General features: G+C 39.0%; 1 protein-coding gene across 1 annotated transcript in view; it reads right to left on the bottom strand.

Annotated features, from left to right (window-relative positions):
- The window catches only part of LOC122556597 (pterin-4-alpha-carbinolamine dehydratase 2), a 68435-nt gene that overhangs the window by 6842 nt on the left and 38049 nt on the right, over nucleotides 1-23544 (bottom strand). The window contains exon 3 of the mRNA XM_043703474.2: nucleotides 2913-2993. Coding sequence (XP_043559409.1) covers nucleotides 2913-2993 — 81 coding nt within the window. The remainder of the gene's footprint in view (nucleotides 1-2912; nucleotides 2994-23544) is intronic.

The raw sequence follows: 23544 nt of genomic DNA, 5'->3' as shown, positions 1-23544 counted from the left end.
GGTGGTGGTGGAGGGTTGTTTTTCAGACTGGAGGCCTGTGACCAGTGGAGTGCCACAAGGATTGGTGCTGGGCCCTCTACTTTTTGTCATTTACATAAATGATTTGGATGCGAGCATAAGAGGTACCAGTTACTAGCTTTGCAGATGACACCAAAATTGGAGGTGTAGTGGACAGCGAAAAGGGTTAACTCAGATTACAACAGAATCTGGACCAGATGGGCTGAGAAGTGGCAGATGAAGTTTAATTCAGATAAATGCGAGGTGCTGCATTTTGGGAAAGCAAATCTTAGCAGGACATATACACTTAATGGCAAGGTCCTAGGGAGTGTTGCTGAACAAAGAGACCTTGGATTGCAGGTTCATAGCTCCTTGAAAGTAGAGTCGCAGGTAGATAGGTAATACAATGCAATGAAAGAATTCAAAATTTTTTTTGGTTAAGGAAAATAAATTTTATATCTATATAATTATTATTTTTTGAACTTATGACTTATTTTATAATATAAACTTGCTTGTGGGTCACAAAAGGATAAGTGAAGGCGGCATTTGGTATACTTTCCTTTATTGGTCAGAGTATTGAGTACAGGAGTTGGGAGGTCATGTTGCGGCTGTATAGGACATTGTATAGGCCACTGTTGGAATATTGTGTGCAATTCTGGTCTCCTTCCTATCAGAAGGATGTTGTGAAACTTGAAAGGGTTCAGAAAAGATTTACAAGGATGTTGCCAGGGTTGGAGGATCTGAGCTACAGGGAGAGGCTGAACAGACTGGGGCTGCTTTCCCTGGAGCGTCGGAGGCTGAGGGGTGACCTTATAGAGGTTTACATAATTATGAGGGGCATGGATAGGATAAATAAGCAAAGTCTTTTCCCTGGGGTCAGGGAGTCCAGAACTAGAGGGCATAGGCTTAGGGTGAGAGGGGAAAGATATAAAAGAGATCTAAGGGGCAACGTTTTTACACAGAGGGTGGTACGTGTACGGAATAAGCTGCCAGAGGATGTGGTGGAGGCTGGTACAATTGCAACATTTAAGAGGCATTTGGATGGGTATATGAATAGGAAGGGTTTGGAGGGATATGGGCCGGGAGCTGGCAGGTGGGACTAGATGGGGTTGGGATATCTGGCCAGCATGGACAGGTTGGAACGAAGGGTCTGTTTCCATGCTGTACATCTCTATGACTCTATAACAGTTCTTAGGTGTAGTCAGAAGCACACATCCGTCTTGCATCTCTGTTCATAAACTATTTTCTCACTCACTCTGTTCCCCCAAATATCTTGTTATGATCAGGAACTGGCCATTCAATAAAAATAATGGGAGCAAAATCAGATCTTACCATAGCATTCTTGGCCAGATGCACAAATAAAAAGCAAATTGACCTTCACTTTCACTGCTAGTTAAATGGATTTTACTTTCTTTAGACATATCCTGTAATTTTCAAAGTTAGGGGGAGATGTTCACACCACAACCAATGGTTCCAGCAATTTATGTTTTATGTTTTACTTGCTGGAGGTTTAACATTATGTGCTTTCTTCCTTGCGTGAGACATAATGTTCTACTTCCATGACCTGAAAGCAGTATTGCTTCCAATATACAAGTTCCATGCTATCACATAGGCTCTACACAGTTGTAACAAAGGACAAATTCCAGGTTGAAATAATCCGCACTGTACGAAAGGATCAATGCACTGTTACAAATGCCATTTTTGACAGAGATGTTAAACTGAAGCATCTTCTGCCCCTTCAAGTAGATCGAAAGAAGATCGCATAGTATTATGCCACAGTAATACAGGAGAGCTCTTCCCAGTTTCCTGGCAATAGTCATCTTTCACCCATTGAGATGATGACTGGAAATGTGCATAAATTGCCTGTGTTGTTTCTTCCAGAACAATAAGCTATCCTGTAAAGCACTTTAAAGTATTCGATGGCTATGAAAGATGAAAGATATTTTACATTATGCATCTTGGTTCTTTGACCTTTCCTCTTATGTTATCAAGTTCATCATTACTGCACATCATTTCATAGCTTTTTCCTTACTTTCCTTTGTACGTGTTCCTCCATTTTTCTCACTGTATGCCTGCTTGTACTTCCAGTTCTGATGAAAGGCTGTGCCTGAAAGGCTATAGTTTTCCTGTCACTTCAGGTGCTGTCTATCTTATTGTGTTAAGGACTCCATGTTTTTGTTGCAGATTTATAGCATCTGCAGCTGATTCTTAGAATAAAATTCCATTCTAAAGATGTTGTTCACTACAAAATGCTTCTGGTACCTTTTGCTAGAATTGTCATACATATTAGATCTATTCTGTAGCTTAACAAGACTAATACTAAACTAAAATATAGGAAATAATAAAACAATCTGCACAGGCTGAAATGGGAATCCCCAGAAGTACAAAAGCATAAGAAAATTATGACAATAGTAGTGGTGATGGTGGTTGGGGGTGGGTGAAGTGAAGTGTAATGGGTTCCAACAATAGCACTTACTCTAATCTTAGTTTAAATTGGTGATGGTCTGGATGGACTAAAAGCTGCATTAAATGCACACAATGTTGTAAGCGACAGCACTACTAATGGCTAAGCTGCTTTGATCCTCCTGTGCAGATCTCTATAACAAACATCAAAGGAAGGATTTTGAGCCAAGCAGCAGTAGCACATTAACCAAGATAGCAATATATTTGAGAACACCAGTGCGGGCTTGTCGTATCATACAAAGTTTTATGTCCAGATTTGTGCTTTCTTGTGCAAAAAAAAAGATCACATGGATTTGAAGTGTAGGAGATATGATACATAATGTGCCTGAACACACATTGTTAAATGTAAAACTGTGTTTGAAACTAATGGATTGCACATTATTGTAGAGTGAGTGATTTATACTTATAGAATGACAGCAAAATGGAGCACAATCTGAAAACATTCACATTACCTTGTGGTACACATTGAACCATTCAGGGTGATGATTCAGTTTCTCTGCCTGTAAAGCCACACGTGTCATAAATCCAAAGGCCTGGAATAAGAATTTATTTAAACAAGACATTAACAGCATTCTAAATTTTTTTTTGAAGTTATCAAAGGGCAGATCTAATGTACAATTCAAGTTAACCTTCTGATAAGGTGCAGTAGATAATATTGGGCATTTCTGTTTCCACTCCAAAAGAAAATGTGCTGTTTTTACGATGGCCCAGATTTTTGATACCATTACTAGCAAACATGGTAATATTTGCTATACACAATGACTGGAGTGGCAGTACAATCTTCAGAAACTGTAATTGTACCAAAATCTGGAAGTTTTAGCATGCTTTATGGGCTCTAGAGGACTTCATGTTGTTTGTCCTTAGAGCAGCAGGGATCAGCTGGCAAGACTTTTCATTATTTTCCCATAACTTCCAAGGACTTGGAGCTGATGAAGGTGAAACAGAGCCTTAGAATTTCATTTTAAATAGCAGGAGGGTAGAAAGAGTGTCAAATCACTTACTTGAAGATTTGTTACTCTGTGTAAACTCTAACTCCAGAAAGAAAATCTAAAATAAACTGGCTTTTTAATAAAGGCCATTATGAGGCAGAGTAATACTCTTGGAGTAAAACCCAGCAGAAGGGAGGTCTGTTGCCCGGGTATTAAATGTACCTCACTCTCTTCTCCACCCAGCTCCTGTTATGATAATGTTAAAAGCAGTTAAGAATTTCTCACCATTATAATCACTTTTTAAACGAGGTTTAAAACTATTTGGATTTTTTAAAAAACATCACATGCCACCTGAGATGACAGCAAAAGTCTTTGGAGAATACAGAACTAGTTGGGGCAGTTTCAAAATAGGAAATACCCAACTTAAGATGGAAGTGAACAAGTATTCCTTCTCTCGAAGGCTCATTAGCGTTTGGAGCAGTGGAGGTTGCATCATTGAATATATTTAAGGCAGACTTTTGATCTACAAGGAAGTCAAGGGTTAATTGTGAAGGGCACACTGGTGGCAGTGTGGCAGATGCTAAAATGAAATTAAGGCGACAATCAATTTAGCCCTCATCTTATTAAATAGCTGGGCAGGCTCAAGGAGTCAAATGGTCTCCTCCTACATGTATTTCTTATGGTTCTTGCTCAGTCCAAGTTTTGTGAATGTACAATGTGCATTTTGTTAATTCTTTCAAAATTGTTATCATGAAAAATAATAATTTTACCAGGTCTATACGAAAGAATGTTTTTACAATGGCAGAATACATTGTCTTATTGTTTTTGTCAAAAATATATACTTACCATAACTTGAAGAGGAGCTTTAAAAAAACAGAAGAGACAGAAACAGACAAAAGCCCAAATACCTTTGTTTAAAAATCCTGTCAGGCTGTAGCCCAAGCACAGCAGGACTCAATTATCAGTTGACAAGAGACACAACTCTACCTTGTATTCCCATCACAACCACTAAATTGTTAATCTAACATTCTACAGCTACAAATATACTTGAACAAACTTCAATCTTTCAAGTTTCATAACTAGTGTAAAGAATGGTAAAATTATTAACTGATACAAAACACAATCTTTACACCTCAGAGATATATTGTACAGAGATAGGTTGCATGATTCTTGCCAAATGATAAGAGGGATCAATCCTGCTTCAATATTCTGAACTGCATTTGAATACACATCAGACTAATCTGGGAAAAAGGACATTTTTCTGCTGTGAACATCCCAGATGCAAATATGCATCAAAAACTTGCCAAAATTTGGCATAAATTAGATTCAAAAGATACTTGAATATGTGCTCATGGGTATTATAAGAACAACCCAATTAGCTCAGGATGTAATCACATTGGTCTGGATTTATCAGTCAGCAGATGGCAATGACGCTAACTGCTGACCTTAAAGGTCAGCTGATGAAAAATCAGCTAATAAAGAAGCAGTGCTTCGAAAGCTTGTGCCTCCAAATAAACCTGTTGGACTATAGCCTGGTGTTGTGAGATTTTAACTTTGACCTTAAAGAAAGCTGACTTTGAAGATCTAGCTAATGCTATTGTGTGAATTTCTATTATACCACAGGCCAAAGTACAAAGAAGCCTCAGTCAGTTATTCGAAGCTCCTTGTGCCTCAAATATATGCATATAGTATCATGAATGAGTAAGAAATGCCTTGGGTTTGTTTGTTGGAATTGCAAGGAAAGTCAAACTCCAACATTTGTTTGTTTCTCCATGTGCAAAGACTGTACAGAACTGAACTGCTATAGTGACTATGTATGTATGTAAAGTCTTTTTTTTATGAATAAAGTATAGTTTTGAAATAAAAATAATGGAGAGTTGAATCTGGCATCAAGCCAAGTGATCCACAGCAAAAATGACAGTCGTAAACAGCAATCAGCCAATCACACTGAAGTGTTCGGAGGTCGCACTTCATAATCTACAATGCACTGATTAAAATGATAATGAAAGTGAAAGACAGTGAAATAAAACATTGGGACAAACTTGAAATTAAAGGAGAAACCAAAATATCATAAATAACCAAAGTAATTTTAAAATGTAGATTTTAAATAAATAATTATGTAGAAATTTGATATTTTACAAATATAAAATTAGTTTTTTCAGTGAGAGGATTTCTAGCAATAATTACGAATTCATTACAAAGTTAAAAAAATCCAAATACACCACATTCAGCAAGGCATAAATTTTTCCAGAGTTTATTCGCCACAACTGGAAACAGCATAAGAAGGGAAGGTTCTTGTCAGTTCAGTGATTTCTAATTGAATGGAGACAATGAGAAGTTCAACACCACATCCTATGGAGAACTACCTGCAGAATACCTGCCAGCAACCAATGCTCCCTTTAAATTCTGTTTGCTACACAAAGACAGCTTGTCCCATTAAGATGGCTTTTAGGTGTGCACTGACTCTTCTTGTAGAAACATTTTATGTCTGGTCTTTTTATTCCTAGTGTGGCACATTGCAGATTGGTGCACGGCTGCGCCAATCTAGTGGGAACACCGCAGCAAATTCTGGACTTCTGTTTTTAACTATTTATGTATGGTTTCAAAAGATTGCTACAAGGTTCAAAAGAGTAATGACAACAATCACAGGCAGTTTCAACATCATTCCTGTTGCAAACATTGGGCAATTTTCAAAACCTTGGTAACTGAAGTTAAATAATTTATTTTTTAAAATCCAGTCCATTTACATAAGGACCTGATTAACTGGTAACTTTAAAGGACTTAAGAAGAAATCCCAGGATATTAACTGGTGCTGGTACACTAACATGTGGTACAAGTGTAAATCCAGAAAAAAGAATGACTATTTGCTACAAACAGAACTGATTAATTGCTCAGACAAATTTCAATCATTTGTCAAAAGCACGAAAACAGAGCACAGATACAGTTGCTCTGTTTTTAATTAGTGTATTTTGCCCAAAATTTGGTGTATCCCATTGAACATGGAGCTTTCAGTGAAAATCTCCTTTCAAATGATCCTTTGTGCTATTTTAAAACGATCCACAGTTACACAATAACATGGTGTTGTGACTTCTGACCTTGTCCACCTCCGTCCAAACCTGGCACTTCCACATCTATTTTAAAAAGGCATCATGCTGGAAATCTGTCATGTTAACAAACCTGGTCACACCATAGGATCAGATTAACCATAAATAACAGGTTTCTGCTAATTGTCTTCGGGGTTCCTATAACATTAGTCTGTTTCATTTGGGCACAAGGATTTTAATAGATAATCACGTTTGAGCAGAAGTTTTGAATAATATATTGTGCGTTTTTTTTGCGTCAAGTCTCAGAACAAAGTAGTCCACTTGATCTGCATAGCTTCGACCAACCTAAACATCCATACACAGCACCACCCATGCACAGTTGACTGTAGTGTGTACTATACAAAAGATGTACTACAACAACTCATGCAGGGTCCTTAAACAGCATCTTTCAAACTGTTGACTTTGACATTAAGCTTCCTAGGTTGTCAACAAACAAGTAACATAATTAATTCTGTCTTGGCAACCAAACTGAACTGCAAGTTTAACTATTAAATAGCTTTGCTCAGGGCATCAAAAAGCAGTTGTTAATTTTTTCAACAGTGTCATAAATAGCACATGAGGAGGTCATTTATTCATGAAGATCCCCCCATTTCCTTTGATAGATATTTGTGAATCTGCTTCCTTTCAAGCATTGCTTTTCAGATCATAATCATAAATTTCTGTTCCCAAGCGCTGCCTGTGGTTCTTTGTCAAAAACCTTAAATCCACATCCTTTAGCTGGGAATGTTTTTACCACTGGAAACAGCTTCTCTTTAACTTGATCAAAATTATTGATGATTTTGACCACCTCCATGAAATCACCCCTAAAATACAAGCAAACATACAACTGGTTAAAATAATTAAGTAGTTCATTAGGATTATCAAGTAAAGCAAGACAGGTGTTGTCCCACAGCACAGCTGAGTGTGTTCCTGGATGCCAGTATGATCCAATGCAAACGTGCCTGCAATAAATGTTTGAACTTTGAGCATTTTCAGAGTTTATGCAAGGGAGATTGAATTACAGACACTATGACAGACTCAGTTTGGGGGGGGTGGGCGGGGGGGCGCGGTGGGATGCAAGTATCCTGGATTCTTTGTAGCAGGAGGCAAGTACAACTCATAGGATACACCTCATCTCCTGATTTGGTCAATGTTCAAAGAGATGATGACGACCGAGCCTCCAGATAGGAGATTCTTTCTGTTCGTCTGAGTGACAGCGGAAGCTGCCACATGGATGAACTAACTTACCACGATTGAGGAAGCCATTCAGGTGGGGGGGATCAAATGAGAATGTGGTGTTTGTTAGGGAAGTATGGCCAGAGGGATTGATAAAGGGGATGTGGTGAAAGATTAGATTAAATTAGATTCCCTACAGTGTGGAAACAGGCCCTTCAGCCCAACAACTTCTGGATTAGTGGTGCTGGAAGAGCACAGCAGTTCAGGCAGCATCCGACAAGCAGTAAAATCGACGTTTCGGGCAAAAGCCCTTCATCAGGAATACAGGCAGAGAGCCTGAAGGGTGGAGAGATAAGTGAGAGGAGGGTGGGGAGAAAGTAGCATAGAATACAATAGGTGAGTGGGGGAGGGGATGAAGGTGATAGGTCAGGGAGGAGAGGGTAGAGTGGATAGGTGGAAAAGAAGATAGGCAGGTAGGACAAGTCATGGGGACAGTGCTGAGCTGGAAGTTTGGAACTGGGGTGAGGTGGGGGAAGGGGAAATGGATGGAGTACAAATCTAAGAGTAAAGTAAGAGATAAGCCTAGCAGACACAAAATGAATAAAGCTAAAGACTCTGCATCCAAATGCATGTTGTGTTTGAAACAGAACAATTGAATTGAGAGTGCAAATAGAAATAAGTATGATCGGGTTGCAATTAAAGAAACATGGTTTTGAAATGACATATACTCGTTCCTGAATGTTGATGGGTACAGGAAGCTAGGGAAAGACAGATGGGTAACTCTGTAATTAACAATGGTATTAGCACAACAGAGGGTCAAGAGGGATAATCCTTAATTTCAGAAAACTAAGGCATAGAAACAGTTTAGGTAGAGATGAGAAATGGTAAAGCTGTAAAAATTGAAATGATGGTGATTACTGGAAATCAGAAACAAAGACAGAAATTGCTGGAAAAGCTCAGCAGGTTTGCCAGCAGCTGTGGAGAAAAAAAAAGTTAACATTTCGGTTCTGGTGACCCTTCCTCAGAATGATAAAGCTAGTTTTTCTCATTGTGATCATATTGTGGTGCCAGGACCTTGGAACAGTGAGAGTGTGGAGCGGTGGAAGAGGTGTAGGTTGGAGGGAGTGCCTGCGAAGGAGTAGTAGGGGGATACCTATGAGGGGCAGATGAGGAGGTGAAGCTATTTAACAAAAGGCTTTTAAAGTTAAAAGCACCTATCTTCCTATTTGGAATTTAGGAGAAAGTGAGGACTGCAGATGCTGGAGATCAGAGTTGAAGAATGTGATGCTGGAAAAGCACAGGAGGTCAGGCAGCGTCTGAGAAGCAGGAGAATCGGCATTTTGGGCACAAGCCTGATGCTAATTCCTGATGAAGGGCTTATGCCCGAAATGCCGATTCTCTTGCTCCACGGATGCTGCTTAGCCAGCTATGCTTTTCCAGAAGCACATTTGGTATTTAGGACAGGATTCAAGCCCACAAAATTGTGACAGAATGTGAGATTTCTTTTGTATATTTTAATATCATTTATTTTAGTGTTTGGATTTTGAACAATTGGTATGTAGGTTTGGGTCTGTATGTTTGAAAGAGTTCAATAATTAACTTGTGATTATTTCTGTAGCGACTTTAAAAAATAAATTCAGTGCGAGAGAGCGAGCCCCTTGAGTTATGGTTAAGGTTAAGTGGGGATTTCTTTGCATTGTAAGAATTCTACAAGCAGACAGAATAACCATCAAGCAGCATTAGCCTCCTTTTAATTTGGAAGGATCAGGATTTTTTTTTGTTTTGATGAGGGAAAAATCCTAAAACTTGGAAAGCTTTTGGTTTTCAGTTCACAGCGGTCCTGATGAAGTTAGATGTGTGAAATACCTTCACCTGAAGAAAGTAAATAGTTCAGAACAATTCAGAATAAGGATTTTAGCTTGAAAGTTCAAGACAAGGAGTGTTTGGTTAGAACAGTGATGAAGTTATTCAAAGTTGAGAAAGTCTAAGCTCAGTTGCATAACTAATCAAAGAAGAGGCAGCCATACTCTCATGACTGGAAACTAAAATAAATAGTTTATAGATGTGATAGGGAAGCAAAACCTCCTTGGAATTTTGAGTACTGTAAAGTGATGATAGCATAAATGGGATTGTATTTTCGCTGTTATTTCAGACTCAATCATCTCAGCTCCAGGACATCTTTGCAGGAGTTCCTTAAGGTAGTGTCCTACACCAAATCATCTTTAGCTGCTTCATCAATGACCTTCCTTCCTTCATTAGGTCAGAAGTGGAGATGTTCACTGATGACTACACAATGTTCAACAACATTCATGACCCGTTAGATACTGAAGCTGTCAATGTTCAAATGCAACAAGATCTGGACAATACCCAGGTTTGAGCTGACAAGTGGCAAGTAACATTCATCCCACACAAATGCCAGGCTATGACCATCTCCAATAAGAGACATTCTAACACCAACTTCCATCTAGAAGGCCAAGCATAGCAAATATATCAGAACATCACTAGCTTGAGGTTACCCTCCAATCACTCCCCATCTGACTTGGAAATATATCACAGTTGCTTCACTGTCACTGGGTAAAATTCTAGAATTCCCTCCCTAAGAGCATTGTGTGTCAACCTATAACACATGGACTGATGCACTTTAAAAAGCCTGAGGGTGACCTTGTTGATGTTTATAATATCATGAGGGACATGGATAGGTTGAATAGCCAAGGTCTTTTTCCTAGGCCGGAGGAGTCCAAAACTAGAGGACATAGGTGTAAGATGAGAAGGACAAGATTTAGAAGAGATCTGACGGGTAACTTCTTCACGTAGAGAGTGGTGCAGGCATGGAACAAGTTGGCAGAGGAAGTGGTGGAGGCTGTACAATTACATTAAAAATTCTTTGTGATAATCTACATTTAGATTAAAAAAATTAGTCACATGGGCAAAAGGTAACCTAAATGAGAAATTCATAGAATGTATGCCAGATAGTTTCTTAGAACCTTATGTTCTGAAGACGATCAGGCAGCATGGTTTTATTAGACTTGATACCATGCACTAAAATTAATCATTTAATAAGAACGCACCCTAAAGAAGCAGCAACCATAATATGAAGAATTTTAATTTTAGTCTGAAGGGGGAGGGGAGTGGGTCCAAGAGAGAGTGGTGAGGGGCGAAGGGGGAGAATTTAAGGAAGGATAGAGTTTAAAGTTGTAGCATTATAAGGCAGCAAGTTATATTTCCTAACTGCCATTGATTCAAGACAATATGTTCATAATAAACAGATTTTTTTGCAAAGTACAGGACCTTGGCGAATGGTTTGTTTTAACCAGTGTTCATCAGTCAGGCAAACTGGAAATTTTGCATTACTTATTCTTAATCCTTTTCACATTTGTGACAAATTTGGAAATTCAGTATACTACCCAGAGAATTGTGATGAAGTGTGGGGGCTTGTGCTCAGGATTTTGGATCAAAAACAAAAACACCACAAGATTGGGTACAGTGACAAAAAAGGGATAAAGTAAAAAAAGGAACCATCATATTCTATATGATCAAAATAAGGTGGCATTAGATGGGCCTGACAATCATACAAGAGACTCCAGAAGCCAGGATGATTGAATAGACAAGCAAATTAGAAGTAAAATTGCCTGCCAGGGCTATGAAAGTAGAAACAATTGAAAGACTAGCACAACACTTGGGCTTAATGGAAATACAAGAGAGTCCAAATACTCCAAGTAATGAGACATTGGAATCAATTCATATTGAGTTACAGTTAAAGCAATTTGAGCATGAGGAACAAATAAAGAAGCTGGAGAGAGACTGGGAAATGAAAAAGTTGGAAGGGAAGAGTGAATTCCAAAGTGCAGGATAAAAAAAGATAAAAGGAGATAGAATTGAAAAGATTGGAATGGAAATACTAAGGAGAATTAGTACTTAACCAAGACTCAAATGAACAGGAAGAGACATAATAAACATTTATAGAGTCATAGAGATGTACAGCACAGAACAGACCCTTCGGTCCAACTCGTCCATGCCGACCAGATATTCCAACCCAATCTAGTCCCACCTACCAGTACCTGGCCCATATACCTCCAAACCTCTCCTAATCACATTTCCCATCCAGATGCCTTTTAAATGTTGCAATTGTACTAGCTTCCACCACTTCCCCTGGCAGCTCATTCCATATACACATCACCCTCTATGTGAAAAGGTTGCCCCTTAGGTCTCTTTTATATCTTTCCCCCTTCACCCTAAACTTATGCCCTCTAGTTCTGGATTCCCTGACCCCAGGGAAAAGACTTTGTCTATTTATCCTATCCATGCCCCTCATGATTTTATAAACCTCTTTGAGGTCACCCCTCAGCTTCCGACACTCCAGGGAAAACAGCCCTAGCCTATTCAAACTCTCCCAATAGCTCAAGTCCTCCAACCCTGACAATATCCTTGTAAATCTTTTCTGAACCCTTTCAAGTTTCACAACATTGTTCCAATAGGAAGGAGACCAGAATTGCACGCAATATTCCAACAGTGGCCTAACCAGTGTCCTCTAGCCGCAACATGACCTCCCAACTCCTGTACTCAATACTCTGACCAATAAAGGAAAGCATACCAAATGCATTCTTCACTATCCTATCTACCTGCGACTCCACTTTCAAGGAGCTATGGAAGCTGCACTCCAAGGTCTCTTTGTTCAGCAACACTCCCGAGGACCAGGAGAGAGAATGAACATTTCAAGAGACAGATCGTGAATACTGGCCTGAAGTTATGATAGTTAAAAAGGAGACAGCTGAAGCCAAAGAGGACTATAATGGAGAATATTATAGCCATAATCTTTATCCCAGTAAAAAAAAAGTTTAAGTTTGAAAATTTCCTATCAAAGTTTTAGGAAAGCAAACATGTCGGCATTCTTAAATGAAAACGGAAAGAGCTGCGGATGCTGTACATCAGAAACAAAAACAGAGATTGCTGGAAAAGCACAGCAGGTCTAGCAGCATCTGTGGAGAGAAATCAGAGTTAACATTTCTGGTCGAGTGACCCTTCTTCAGAGCTGCTGGCATTTCTTATCATTTCAGAAAATCGCAAGAAAGATGAATTGACCCAAGGAAAACTGGATGCTTCCCATCCAGATCATATTAACAAGTAAAGCACAGCAAATTTATGTCTCTCAGTCAGAGAAGGTTTCTCAGGATTATGTTACTGTAAAAACAAAACAAAACCTATACATGTGCATATGAGTTTGTTCCAGAAGCATACAGGTACAAGTTTTAAAATTTAAGCAATAGCTGCACAAACATTGTAAAGAATTTGAAAGGGGTAAACAACATAATTTTGACAAGTGGATACAAGCATTATAAGTTAAAGACACATATGAAGTTCTCAGATAGATCATGTCCTTCAAAAAAAAAAAATCGAAGAATTTTAAAACTCACTATCTTTTCTAATAAGAACCCAGTTTGAAGAGAGAGTTGCAATTGCTAAACAGGCAGCAGTAATGGATGATGATTATTAGCTGATCTATAGAACTAACATTCTGTTCTGTCACCCCCATAGACTCAATAAGGATAAAGCACAACAGAATGAAAAGAAGACAAGCAGTTATGATAAGGAAAGAACAGCAGGGAAGACCCCAAGATCTCATCCTCTGATCAGAAGGTAAGTACTGAAGATAGAGATGAAAATCCAAGACCAAAGCATTTCCATTGCAATAAAGTGGGACAACTTCAATCAGAATGCTAGAAGCTGCGAGGGAAGCCCAGGGAATGCACTGGGGTTTGTAAGAATCAATCAAAAAAAAATCTCAAAAAGAAAATAGTGCGAATCTGACCGGAGCTTTAACTACAATCTGGAAACCGAAGATTAAAAACTGTTATGAGTGGAAGGGAGATGAATAGGGTATAGGTGAAAACTATGAAAGAGGAATAAAAAAAAATGGAAAATAATCTCTTCTGATTCCAGTAATGAAGCTAAACCCATAACTACATTAAGGGACACAGCAGCTACTCAAAATCTTTTGCTGGAGAAAGATTTAGAGTTCCACCCAGAGAGTTTAATGAAAGCTAAAATGTGGACTAAATGGGATAAGTTGAGAATATATCCCAGTTCCACTGTACAAAGTACAATTGGATTGTGATTTTTAACTGCATCAGTGGTGGTACAGGTGATTAAGAAATTACACGTAAACGGAGTAATGATTTGGTTACAGTGAAGTTTATAGTTTTATCCATAATTACAAAAAGTGTAGGGGCATTAAAGGGGCAAAGTTACAACAAGTCCCAGGTATTATTCCATTGTATGTAGCCATTGCTTTGGTCACCTTAATGTACAACACCAGAGGTCAAAGTTTTATCACAGGTAGATATTAGAGCAGACAAAAAACTTTCCTCAATAAAGAGGATAATGCAAATGAAGTATTTTGCATTCATTAACTGAGCTTAGAATGCAGATCCCAAGTTAACGAAGTGAACACACACAGCTCACACTGAAACAGATGCTGAAGGATTTCTGGAGTTCTATTATATTGAAAGTGAAGTTTTGAGAGGAAATAGAGACAGCCCCAGAATCTGTGGATGAGAAATAGACTTGTTCATCATAGTCATAGAGCTATACAACTGGAAGCAGACCCTTCGGTCCAACCAGTCCACACTGACTATGTTCCCAAACTAAACTAGTCCCACCTGCCTGCTCCAGGCCAATATCCCTCCAAACCTTTCCTAGTCACATACTTATCCATATGTCTTTCAAACGTTCTGACTGTATCAGCACCCAACACTTCCTCTGGCAGTTCATTCCATATATGAACCACTCTCTATGTAAAAACATTGCCCCTCATGTCCTTTTAAAACCTTTCTGGTCTCACCTTAAAAATATGCTCCTTAGTTTTGAACTCCCCCACCCTAGGGAAAATACCTTTGTTATTCACCTCATCTATGCCCCTTATGATTTTATAAACCTCTATAAAGGTCGCCCCTCAACCTTCTCCAAACCAGTGATAAAAGACTCACTATTTTTATATCTCAAACTCTCATTCCTGGCAACATCCTATTAAATCTTTTCTAAACCCTCTCCGGTTTAAACATATAACAGGGTGACCAGAATTGCACACAGCACTCTAGAAGGGGCCTGACCAACCTGCTGTTACAACCTCAACATGATATCCCAACTTCTATACCCAATGGTCTGAGCAATGCAGGCAAGTGTGCTAAACACCTCCTTAACCACCCTGTTTACTTGTGAAACATATTTCAAAGAATTGTGTATCTGAACCCCTAGGTGTCTCTGTTCTACACCACCCAGGGCCCTACCATTAATTGCATAAGTCCTGCCTATGTTTGTTTTACCAAAATGCAATATCTCACATATATCCAGATTAACTCCATCTGCCACTCCTCAGCCTATTCATCCAAATGATCAAGATCTCTTCTTAATAAAACTAATAGAAATATGATGACTCGTCCCAAAGTGTTGCCCTACTATCACTTCAGTCGCTTGCTCTGCCTTATTTCCCCAAGATAAGGTCAAGTTTTGCTCCTTCTCTAGTAGGAGCATTTACATATTGATAAAGAAGCTCTTCTTGAACACATTTAACAAATTCCTCACCATCCAAACCTTTAACACTATTGCAGTCCCAGTCAATGTCTGGAACATTAAGATCCCCTTATACAACCCTATTTTTCTTACAAAAACCTGAGATTTCTCTACACATTTGCTCCTGAATTTCGCTCTCATTACTGGGGGGGCCTTTAGTGCAATGTCATGAAGGTGATCATCCCTTTCTTATTTCTAACTTCAATCCATATATTTTCACTGAACGGTCCCTCAGAAATATCCTGTCTAATTAGAGTAGAAATGTTTTCCTTAATCAAAAACACCACTCCCCTTCCTCTCTTGCTTCCCTTTCTATCCTTCCTGTAGCATCTCAAACCCAGAACATTGAGCTGCCAGTCCTATCCTTCCTTCAGCCAAGTTTCTATAATAGCTATGACATCCCAGTCCCGCGTTCCAGTACATGCCCCGAGTTCATCAGCCTTACTTGTAAGACCTTTTGGATTGAAATTCTTCAGAGTTGCCTCGTTCTCTGACTTGCTCTTCCCTGTCTTTTCCAGTCAATTTACTCTTTTCTGAGTCAGAATCATCCTCATCTGTCTTTCTACTCTCACTGCTACTTAGGATGTATGTCCTAGCTATGCCCTTCCTATTAATGTGCACAACAACTTCTGGCGTCTCACTCTTCCCTTTCAAACATCCTTAGCCCTGGCACTAGAAAAGCATCATTCTATCCAAGATTCACACTCACTGCCGCGGACTCTCCTGTCTGTGCCCCTGACAGGAGAGTTGCCTACAATTGTTTTTTTTTTAAAACCGTGACAAACCTGGTTTAATATAATATTCATTCTTACTGCCCAAAATCTGACTGCGACTTATATTGTCCTCTAAGAGATTATTCCTTTCAATAGTATCCAAAATGGAATATTTGAGAGAGGAATAGCCATTTGAGACTTCTGAACTACCTACCTAGACTTGAAACATTATCTTGCTCTCTCTCCATGGATTCTGACTGATCTGCTGTGGTCTCCAGCATTGAACATAAGAACACAAGACCTTAGAGCAGGAGTAGGCCATCTGGCCCTTCGAGCCTGCTCTGTCACTCAATAAGATCATGGCTGATCTATTCATGGACTCAGCTCCAGTTAAACGTCCTCTCACTGTCCTTAATTCCTTTATTGTGAAAAAAAATCTATCTTAGCTCTAAAAACATTTACTAAAGTATTGTCAACTACTTCACTGGTCAGGGAATTCCATAGATTTACAACCTTCCGGGTGAAGAAGTTCCTTCTCAATTCAGTCCAAAATCTGCTCCCCCTGATCTTGAAGCTAGGCCCTCTTGTCCTAGTTTCACCTGCCAGTGGAAACATCCATTCTACTTCTATCTTATCCATTCCCTTCAAAGTTTTATACGTTCCTATAAAATCCCCACTCATTCTTCTAAATTCCAATGAATATAATCCCAGTCGACTTAGTCTCTCCTCATAAACCAATCCTGTCAACTCCGGAATCAACCTAGTGAACTCCTCCATACCCCCCTCTAGTGCCAATACATCCTTTCTCAAGTAAGGAGATCAAAACCGCAGACAGTACTCCAGGTGTGGCCTCACCAATACCCTGTACAGCTGCAACATAACTTCCCTACTTTTAAACTCAATCTCTTTAGCAATGAAGGATAAAATTCCATTTGCCTTCCTAATTACTTGTACCTGCAGACCAACCTTCTGTGATTCATGCCCAAGGACACCCAGGTCCCTCTGCACAGCAGCATGCTGCAACTTTTTATCATTGAAGTAATATTCCTTTTTAGTGTTACTCAAACCAAGTAGATGACTTCACATTTATTAACAATGTATTCCATCTGCCAGACCTTTGCCCACTCACTTAAAGTATCTATGTTCCTCTGCAAAAGTTTCATAGTCCTCTGCACACTTTGCTCTGTCACATCTTAGTGTCATCTGCAAACTCTGACATACTACGTGTGGTCCCAAACTCCAAATCATCTGTATTAATTGTGAATAATTGCAGTCCCAACACTGATCCCCGAGACACACCACTAATTACTGATTGCCAACCAGAATAACACTCATTTATTCCCACTCTTTGCTTCCTGTTAGTCAACCAATCCTCTATCCATGCTAATTCTTTACCCGTAAGGCCGTGTATCTTTATCTTGTGTAGCAGTCTTTTGTGTGGCACTTTGTCGAAGGCCTTTAGAAAATTTAGGTACATCACATCTAGTTGGTTGTTCTCAGTACCTTCTTACCTTTGCTGGCCCATCTATCTGACTGTTCTTGCTGTGTAACCACTTCTCGAAATCTTCTAGTCATCACGTTGTGTCCCTTGAATGCCCTGAGTAACACTAAGCCTAAAAAGAAGCTCTTAAAAGCACCTTAAATATAAATATAAACTACCTTTCCTTACTCACAGATTTTAACCATAATCATACAAAAGGTAAAAAAATTAAACGTATAAACTTTTTTAAAGAAATCAAGCACTTAGCTGAAACAATTGAAAAATACCTCAAGTCCTCCAACTGTCTATTTTCAATCTCTGAATAAAACAAAATCTCTCTCCAGAGCCATCCACATATAGGCCTTTCCACAAGGTCCGTATGTAAAACAATCTCTCAGCCTTCGCATATACTTTTCTCATATAATTGTTTTTTGAAGTATAAAGTTTCAAACACTAAAAACAAATCCTCTCCAGGTTGAAACTCGACAAAAACTTGGAAGTCTCTCCCACACAAACTCTGTTTGAAATAAAAATCTCCCCTTCTTTGTGTTTTTTTTTTGTCTATAAAAACTCCAAATAATGATTCAAAATAAAAAAAAACTTATGCTTCTGATATATAATATCCATAAGAAATCTACAAGAAAGCCTGCAACTCAGCAGCAGCTGCAAGAATCATATCATGGTCCCACCCACATGTCATAAGATGATAATGAGCACTGCACTTGAAATTCCTTTCGCAAGGCATATTGGAATATGGAAAACACAAGCATTCATAAATAGGCCCAGATATCATAAAAGGATGTGGTGCAATTCTGTAAAATATGTCAAACATTTCAGATAGTAGGTATGGCTCCATGCAAAATCAAAACAGCTCCTTTAATCCCCATACCAGTTTTTGAAGAACTATTCAATAGGGTGTTAGCTAAGTCAAGGAAAATTCAAGATGTGATAAAGAAACCATTGTTTTGTTTGAAACAAGGGATAAAAGTATTCAATCTGAATCCCCAATCCAGGAATTGGTAATGCACAATACTGTCATAGCAAAAGATGAACAACAAAAGTTTATTCAATTAGAAGAATGTGAAAGAACTATTTAGTGTACTACAGCACGTTCATCTACACCATCAGGATTAAATTTAATTGCAGTTCTCAGGAAGTAATAACTTTTGCCAAATGTACAGGAGAACAAGGAAATGCAAGTAAATTCTGTACAATTAAATAAATATAAATATCAAGGGATATTCTTTAACAGTCTCCATAGGCAGCACAATGTTCAGCTCTGGAAATAACAACGTTGCTGGACAAGGGAAAACTTAGTATATGCAGTCAGCTCTTCTACAGCTAAAAGAATGTGTCGTGGTTAATTCTCCTTACACATACTACAGGAGGACTCAGGCGTGCAGTTTAACTTCAGATTTATTCAAACAACTTCGGTCTTAGACTGGCTGAACAGACTTCTGTCTGATACTCCGTCTTGACTGTCCATACAAACAGAAAAACATCACATACACATATGTTATTGTACAAAGTTAAAATGTAATAAATGGAAATAGTCCATCCCAAATTTTTCTCATCCTGTCTACAAGAATCTACTTAAGTTCTCTAATTTGCTCTCAGGGTGTTACAGGCCTTAGGGTGTCCAAGGTTCATGCCTGCAAAATAGGACTGATAAGACTAACTTTCCTTATTCATGTTGGAACATTTTTTTAAAAATTTACTTATTTGACTAGCTCAAGATAGCCAATTCCATTTTTTTTTCCCATTTATGTTCTACCAACCCTTGCCTCTCTGTATGTTTCTGCAATGTATAGAATATTTTCACAAGAAATAATACTTTTACTATATTTAGGCATTTTGAAATTCATTTTCAAACGTAGCATGCTATTCACAAAGAAATTCACATTTTATAACTCTTTTCATCAAACTAGTTTTGAATCTGTGAAGATTGAGGACTACCTCTCGTTTCAGTACTGATGTCAGTCAAATGTAAGGGATGTCATCATTGCAACAGTCATAGCAACTGTGAATGCAATCCAATTTTCAGTGGGGTAAAAGGACTTTCACAAGTGTCTACCTCTTTCTTTACAGCAACTGACAATACTTCATCTGCCGGTTCTGCCTGTATCCTTACTCTGTCCTGATTGACATTTCAGATCAGCTTCACCTCATTGCAATCAGCGAGGCTGAAGAGTGAGGAAAGCAGTCTCAACTACGCTCCCAAGTTACCTTCCTTGGCTTGCAAGACAGTGGTATGTTGGTTCAATTTTCTGTTTGACATGCTTTGATTAAAGCTAAAATCATGGAAGTCGTCTGTTTTATGATCTATTGCAAAATTAATATCCAGATTTTCCAATCACAAAGTTGGATCTATTTGCACTATTTTCCTTGTGCTATGCATTGCATTGTCAGCAATCATTTTTACTCTCGCTCTTTTACCAATTCCCACAGCAATTTATTTTCCTTATCCAGCTGTAAGGCACACAAATGAGCATCATTGGCCAACTTATTCCAGACTGTTTCTAACTCAGTTGTTCCTTTCACAAACTCTTTCAAAAGCCTATAAAGGACACATTCATATTTACTATTGCGTACTTCTGTAATTATAGCACACTCCTGTTACCGATGATCCTAACTTTTCCATTAAATTATCAGCTATATTTTAAATTATCCCAATGCCAGCTTAACTTCAAACAAAGTCTGCTGTTTCTCAAATTCAAAACCAATTAAACCTCAATTCATGTGGAATAATCCCACATTGAAAACACAGGGACAACTGCCCCAGCAACATTTTACTGATGAGCGGTCTGGTCTAACTGGAACAGCCTCAACTACTACCTGTTCACCGATAGCAACCATCAGCATGCCTCTGCCCTCCCCCCAACCCCCTCCCCCTGCACACTCAACACCTCCTGTCCAGAGACCTCCCTCAGGTTATTTTGATGCTCAAACTGTTCTCTGGTAGACTTGCTGCACTGACTGGGTGGTAAATACAACATGCTCACCCCTTGACAGGGTCAAACTGATACAACTATCCTACCAAACACGCCAACTGTTGTGGTTAATTCTCCCTGCACAAACCACAGAAGGACTCAGCTATGCAGGTTAACCTAGTGTTGGTTCAAACAACCTCAGTCTTAGACAGGCTTAACAGGGTTCTGTGTGATGTGCTGTCCTAGCTCTGTCCCATGTCTGTCCAATACACACAAAAAAGCATCAAACTTTATACCCCCGCAATCACACATGTATACTTTCTTGGACAAGAACGAAATGAAAACAAACAGAATTTTCATGTCACAAGTCTTTCCCTTATTCTTTCTACGGAAACTAGCTAAACTCTACGTGATATAGACCTTAGTGTGTACAAGTTCACACCTGCTTAAATGAACTTATACTGCTGGCTCACCTTACTTTTCTCAGAACCACATTTTATAAAATCTTATATAATTCCTGCTACAAATACAAAATAGCTGTTAAGTACCCTGCCAAAAATTCTCCTTTAGAATCAAATGTAGATGTGAGAAACTATCAATATTTCCCAGAATATTAGATGCAAGCTTTGAATTGGGGAAATATCTTGGTGACTCTAATGAAGGAGAGTAGGGCCTACATTCGGGTAAAGAAAGTAGAAAAAGCATCAAATTTGAGGTACAGGAAATTAAATTTAAATCACAATCAAACTTCTGGATCTCGACCCTGAATGAGCCGAGAGTCAAATTCCTCACACTGATTGCTGCGCTGATATAAAGTTTGGTCAGCAAATCGTTTGATAGATTTGGATAAAATGAAAGGGCCAGAATGTTCTAAATGCTGTTGTTTCAAAAATAATGGAGATACATAAACTGGAAGGAGGGTTAGAAAAGTAGGCCTTCAAAAATACATTTTGAGCCTAATGTAATGGTTCAAAGTAATAAATACTCTATGTAGAAGTACTGTTTACTATAAATACTGATCAGCTACCCAATCTAAGGAAGTAGACATCAGCAAAGCAACTGTAACAAAACAAGCAACTTGCAGTTGAAAGCCGAGAAATGGATGTGCAAGCAGATGTATAGTTCATATCCTGAGAATGACTTTATTGAAGCAGGAATTCTTCAGTACTTACCAGAATCACAGGAATAATCCAATGCTCTAATCCAAGAGCATTGACTGGAACCAGGTGAGATAAATATCATCTTAGACATTGACGCAGAAGAATTCAATGTGGAACCAAATGAGGATTCAACTGAAGATTTAGACAAAGGAATGGAGTACTCTTATCCTGTCTGAACTTTATTTTTATTTGGAACAAGAGACAGTGTGCATGAAGTTTAAAGATTGGAATGCGCAACTCGACAAATGGAGTCAATTGAGCCAATGATTCAGTGTAAAAATAGTTCACATTTTGTTAAAGATATTCAACCATAGATGCCTTAGAACATAGAACATAGAAGAATACAGCGCAGTACAGGCCCTTCAGTCCTCGATGTTGCGCCGATCCAAGCCCACCTAACCTACACTAGCCCACTATCCTCCATATGCCTATCCAATTCCCGCTTAAATGCCCATAGTGAGGGAGAGTCCACCACTGCTACTGGCAGGGCATTCCATGAACTCACGACTCGCTGAGTAAAGAATCTACCCCTAACATCTGTCCTATACCTACCACCCCTTAATTTAAAGCTATGCCCCCTCATAATAGCTGACTCCATACGTGGAAAAAGATTCTCACTGTCGACCCTATCTAAACCCCTAACCATCTTGTACACCTCTATCAAGTCACCCCTAAACCTTCTTTTCTCCAATGAAAACAACATCAAGTGCCTCAGCCTTTCCTCATACGATCTTCCTACCATACCAGGCAACATCCTGGTAAACCTCCTCTGCACCCGTTCCAGTGCCTCCACATCCTTCCTATAGTATGGCGACCAAAACTGCACACAATACTCCAGATGCGGCCGCACCAGAGTCTTATACAACTGCGACATAACCTCTGGACTCCGGAACTCAATTCCTCTACCAATAAAAGCCAGTACGCCATATGCCTTCTTCACCGCACTATTTACCTGGGTGGCAACTTTCAAAGATCTGTGTACATGGATACCAAGATCCCTCTGCTCATCCACACTACCAAGTATCCGACCATTAGCCCAGTACCCCATCTTTTTGTTACTCTTACCAAAGTGAATCACCTCACACTTAGCTACATTGAACTCCATTTGCCACCTTTCTGCCCAGTTCTGCAGCTTATCTATATCCCGCTGTAACCTGCCACGTCCTTCCTCACTGTCTACAACTCCTCCGACTTTCGTATCATCCGCAAACTTGCTCACCGAACCTTCTAACCCCTCCTCCAGGTCATTTATAAAAATGACAAACAGCAATGGTCCCAAAACAGATCTTTGCGGAACACCGCTAGTGACGGCACTCCAAGATGAACCTTTGCCATCAACTACCACCCTCTGTCTTCTTCTAGCCAGCCAACTCCTAATCCAACCCTCCGACTCACCCTCAATGCCATACCTCCATATTTTTTGCAGTAGTCTACCTTGTCTTAATGTAAAATAATGAAAAACATTAAAAATTTAAGAAAGGAAAGAAGATTCTACAAGACTTGTACAATGGAAGAGTAATGATGAATGGATAGAAGATCTTTTTGTTCCCTGCATGTCACATTCATGTGATGAAATGTATTTTTGAAATTACATTTTATCTTTCCTAAGGGTGAAAACATGTAAAGATTATATTGTTTAGTTCCTTTATTTTTCTGCCACTGGACTGAAATAAGAATACAAACCATGGAGACTGTGCAAACAGATGGCTGCCATTTTCAAAATCACGTTGGTTGGAGCACATCAAGTTGCATATTGCTTTCTCCAGGAACAGCAAGAGCAGAAGAACGACATCACAGAGTTAATGGGTTCGGAACCAAGGGAACCCAACTTGACAACTTTTTTTAATTGCCCCTGATCAGGTGACCATGACTTTTGTTGAAGCAACGCAGCAAATAAAACGCGCCTGTAAATCTTCACTAAATCTGTCTCTCATGTGGACGGACTAGAATAATTCCAGCTATTTTCCACTCACCTTTTGCTGCAAATCTCCTGTTGAAGGAGTAAAATGCTTTCAAAGGCAGCGAAAGTCCATAATCTCAATTTTCA

This window comes from Chiloscyllium plagiosum, unplaced genomic scaffold, assembly GCF_037043375.1.
Source record: "Chiloscyllium plagiosum isolate Xiang-an unplaced genomic scaffold, Cpla_swu_hap1 HiC_scaffold_16, whole genome shotgun sequence".
NCBI classification, from domain to species: domain Eukaryota; kingdom Metazoa; phylum Chordata; class Chondrichthyes; order Orectolobiformes; family Hemiscylliidae; genus Chiloscyllium; species Chiloscyllium plagiosum.
This window is presented reverse-complemented; position numbering and strand designations above follow the sequence as displayed.